The sequence below is a fragment of the Halyomorpha halys genome, unplaced genomic scaffold, assembly GCF_000696795.3.
Source record: "Halyomorpha halys isolate HHAL.00 unplaced genomic scaffold, Hhal_1.1 Scaffold1069.1, whole genome shotgun sequence".
Lineage (NCBI taxonomy): Eukaryota > Metazoa > Arthropoda > Insecta > Hemiptera > Pentatomidae > Halyomorpha > Halyomorpha halys.
In genome coordinates this window covers 206,912-211,698 of record NW_027107452.1, presented here as the reverse complement: position 1 = coordinate 211,698, position 4,787 = coordinate 206,912, and the positions used below count along the sequence as shown (strand labels likewise).

Genomic DNA, 4,787 nt, shown 5'->3' with positions numbered 1-4,787 from the left:
TTAGTAAATTATTTGCTTTTGTTTTAATAAGAATTTGGATGAACAATTGATTAGGTAATCAATTAGTTAGCTATTAATTATTTTATTTTACTTAAAAGTAAGTTCTTAAGTCAAGAAGATCTCGCCACAGCAAAGCCTTTGGCTAACGAAGGTTTTAATGTCAGATACAAAGCCAATGTTCTTCAGGTGTTGCATCCACGATGTTGTGTGTTAGATCTAATGATCTACAGTGGCTTAGGACAGCCGTAAGTCTTGATCAAAGAGAAGGTGGTGGTCGACCATGATGTACGAAGGATAGAGACAACTGTTGAGGTCAACTTGAAACAGTCCATAATCTAAGTGTGAGTTCTAAAAGTTATCCAGACGCTTACTTGATATCTAGGAGATTAGAGGCCCTCCACAAAGCCAGAGGAAGATACAGGCGGTAAATATATATATATATATTAATTTAAATTTTAAATTTCAGTTGTATTCTAAACACACTGAATTTGTTTCAAAACAATGAAACTCACGGATTTCTTCCCTCATAACTTTATTCAAGTACAACACGAGATTTTACTTTAAAATAAGTACAAAAATATTATTATTAAATTATAAAATATGAATTATACAAAATAAACATTACATTAACAAGTGACCACTTAAACCTAACAATGGCATTAACTGCTACCTGGATAGCTCCGTAACAGCCCAGGCATCTGGCGGGGCGATAAGCCATTAGAAGGTATATCTATTACCCTAGAGAGGTACACCTTAGTGTTTCAATCAGAAATACTTGTAATAAATCATTGCGCCAGAACTCTTATAAAGGAAGAGCTCTCTGGTAGAAGAATTACAATCTACACAGATAGCCAGGCAGCAATAGGGCCACTTAGTAACTCAATCCAAAGTTGTTAAAGATGCTATGGAGCACTCAGTAAACTCTTAAGCATCAATAAAGTCAGCATTGAATGGGTGCTGGGTCACTGTGGTATCATCGGCAATGAACATGCTGACTTACTAGCAAAGAATGGCTCTGAAACCATTTCTATTACTCCTGAGCCTTTGTGTGGCATAAACCTGAGCTTATGCCAAAATCATTATAACACGGATAAAGAGCCAAGCATCACTGGCTTAATAAAAGACAATCTAAACTGTTCCTAGATGAACCCCATAGTGGCCAAAGCAATGAAATGCTTCGGTTGGACAAGAGTTTTCTTAAGATCATTACAGGGATCTATACAGGTCACTGCAGATTAAATAAACATATGTTTAACTTCAAGCACACAGAGTCACCCTTGTGAAGATTCTGCAATGCTGAGGATAAGATGGCATACAACATAATAAGTTGGCCGCAGTGCTTTTGTACCAAAAAAAAATGAGGGTCCAGTTTTTTTTTTATCCCTGAGTGTGTTTCATTGGCATATATGAATAATTTGAATATGTGTTAGGAGCACTAGTTATCTAATTTTTAATAGCAAAAGAAAAAGTATACAAACTTGACAGATTAAGTGAAATTGTAAAATATAACAACTAAAATATCTACTTTGAAACTAAAGAATAGACAATGACAGAGCATTTTTGAAACTAACTAAAATTCGAACAAAAGCATAATATACCTTAGTAAATGAACCAGAAAAATGGTTACAGTTTTTGTTCATTAAATGATAGCGATCTCCTCTAAATTCTTTATCTAATTCTTGAATTATTCGTTTAACATCCTGCTCTGTGAAATCAGTATGTCCAATTAATACAGATTGCCTAAAAAAAAATAAAATAAATAACAGATCATTAATATTTTTAACAAAATTTCCAGCACTAATTATTTAAAATATATAAGTGAGTCATTTAAAACAAAAAAAAAGTACTATGCATCAGTTTGGGAAAATCGTAGCTTTCAATAAGACAAATTTACTAAAAATCTGATAAGTATCTTTGATTTCTCTCTAATGGCTGTTTAAAGTTATTGTAAATATGATGGAAAAATATTGACTTGTGTGTTTTACATTTAATTCCAAAACGGAATAAATTTCAGGAATATCAACATTTATTGTTTAATATTGAACTCTAAATTCCTATGTCCTCTTTGAAAAAGGTTTTTTTTACAATAAAAAATATCATATATTTTAAAAGACTGGCTACTAAGAGAATATAAAAAGATTTTATTTAACTGGCTTGAAGTTCATTTCTAATGTAAAATGAATACATAAGAAATGAGTATAAAAAAGCAGCTAGAAATTTCTGAGCTCAAAATCACTCAGGAGTGACGACAGATCAGGTGGTTTGGACATGTCTGCTGTATGAATGAGACCATGGATCCTATAAAGATACTGGAGGCACAACCCAAAGGGAGAACACCACTCGGACGTTTTAGAGTAACATGTCAGAAATATGTGCAGAGGATCAGACGTAAATGAGGCAAATCCCTCAACCAAACTAAACAGTTAAGCAGGGACTGAGAGGAGTGGCTCTCTGCTGGATAGAGCCTCCTTGATGCAAGTAATGCCATAAGAGATAAAAAAAAAGGTTTGTTGGGCCATCATCAATAGAATTTTTTTCGAGACTACTGTCCTGATTTGTTTATGGCATTAAAGTCAAAGATCAGCCAATTAGAGGTTTTTTTCAAACCCTACTTGGAGATTTTTGAACCTGTTCAAGCCAGAGTGAGAAGGAGGAATTTTCATTCTGTGGGGCCCCTATGTAATAAAAGCCACCTGCCACAGGCTAGAATAGATATTGTCCCACTGCTAACTCAAGGTTGTAAAGGTGATGCATCAACAATAGGTAGCTAACTTAATACTGTATATATAATAAAAAGTTTAACTATGACATTACTGAGAAAACAGTTTCTTTTTTTTGTTGATACAAAACTGATTAAACATTAAAAATGGAAAAACTCAGGAATGAAGACATTGTAGAGGACATAGAGAGGAGGCAAGCATTTGACTTGAATTAGTTAAGGGTAGTTAAGAGATGAACATACTAAAAGTCCCAACCCCCTACTCCTTCTGTGACATGGGTACAGGGGGTGCAAAGGTACCTTTTTTCACATTTTCACTTATATTTTGAAAATATTGTATCACAGTGAAACAAATATTTTATCAAAAATTAAAAATTCTTTTAGGAATGGATGAATATTTTTTTTTATATCTGTTATATCTTTTAAGATATTCATTATCTAAAATCAAAAATATCCAAAACTTCAAACTTGCCACAAGATTTTGTCAAACTTGTATTTTCAACTCATCGATCTTAATATTTAAAAAAAGGAAGTTGTAGACTATTTTATTTTCTTCAAAAATATACACTGTTTAATCATTTATCTTCAACTGGACCAACTGTTATGACAATTTGATACTGTTTGCTGAATTTGTCGATCTTTTGAACAAAAAAGGTACTTTGTATATTATCATTATTCATAATTTACCATGTATGCCAGTATTTTAACTAATTATTAATATACGAAGGGTTTATAGGGTATCTGGCTGTAAAGAAATCATTTATAAACTTCAACTTCATCCCAGTCAAAGAGGGGATAGGAAGTGTATTGAGGTCATTGGTTCAATATCATGATTATTAATGTTATGCACCAACTGAAAATAAAGAAGGGGTGAAGGATGATTTCTACAGTCAGTATGAGCAGACAGAAAGCTTTATAATTTAATTTAGAATATAAAAATTTAGTTCCCCTCAATCAGAGACCAAAACCCTCACAAAATAGGTGACATCAATGAATTAATTTTTTAATTATTAATCAGGCAGCAACTAAGAGCCTACTGTTCAGTAATACAATGTATCCTTCACAGGGATATAGGTAGTATACCAACAATGGAAACTATTGAGGATAACTGAGTCTGGAAATATATAAAAGTTCTACGCCAAAATTAGGAAAGAAAGAGTTGTAAATAAAGCAGTGAACAGAGATGTAAGGAAAAGGTAATAAACTGACAGTATCTGAAGAACAGACACTAAGCATCTTGAAGGAATATTTCTAAGAGCTTCAGAATCAAGAAAAACGAACAAAGGATAAAGACCAAGACTATGCTGAGGACCTTGTCCTGCAGGTCCTAAAGGTTGAGGGTTTGGTGGAGGGCTGATAACTCTATTCCATCAAAAATACTGTATCACACAAGAAGCAATGTCAGACACAGAGGTTGCCCACTTCCCCATGTTTCTCAGAATAAAGATATTACTGTTTGAACAGGCCAAAGTGTTTGGGTGAAGGATACACCTGAACATAGTCACAACTGGAACAGTAACATAGTTCACCCTTTTCTGATGGTCACATATCCAAGTATAGACTACCCTTGATATAAAATTTTTTATTACCACTCCCAGCTCCTATATATACCATTATTTACTTCATATACATTGCCAAAACTTTTTACAAGTTAAAGATAAATAAGTAAAAAATATATAATTTAAAAGAGTATAAAATGGTGTAAAACCTTCTTTCAATAGTATTTTTGTCAAACTAAAGCCTGCAGAGTTAAAAAGACAAGTTTGACAATAAATTTAAAGTCGAAATCAATTTTCCAGAAATTTTCACTATTATATCTTGAAAAATATAACAGATAGGAAAAAAAATAGTACTAACATTCATAAGGGAAAACTGGTCAGTTTTAAGTTTTGAAAGCTGTTTATCATTTGTTTTTGTATGAAGCACTGCTTTAGAAATATAAGTGAAAAACAAAAAAAAGGGACTTTTATACTACCCCGATAAAGTTGTTCAACCTGTTAGGAAATTTAATAATCTTTTAAAAGAGCATCTGGAATGTTCTGGAAGATAAATACTTTTTTAAGTTATT

The 4,787-nt window shown here is 32.5% G+C and overlaps 1 protein-coding gene across 5 annotated transcripts in view; it reads right to left on the bottom strand.

The window, feature by feature from the left end:
• Positions 1-1,517: 1,517 nt before the first annotated feature.
• LOC106688180 (deubiquitinase DESI2) overlaps positions 1,518-4,787 on the bottom strand; it is a 6,104-nt gene continuing 2,834 nt past the window's right edge. For all 5 annotated transcript variants that reach the window (XM_067045728.1, XM_067045731.1, XM_067045730.1 and 2 more), the window contains exon 5: positions 1,518-1,740. In XM_067045728.1, coding sequence (XP_066901829.1) covers positions 1,533-1,740 — 208 coding nt within the window. In that variant the 3' untranslated portion in view covers positions 1,518-1,532. The remainder of the gene's footprint in view (positions 1,741-4,787) is intronic.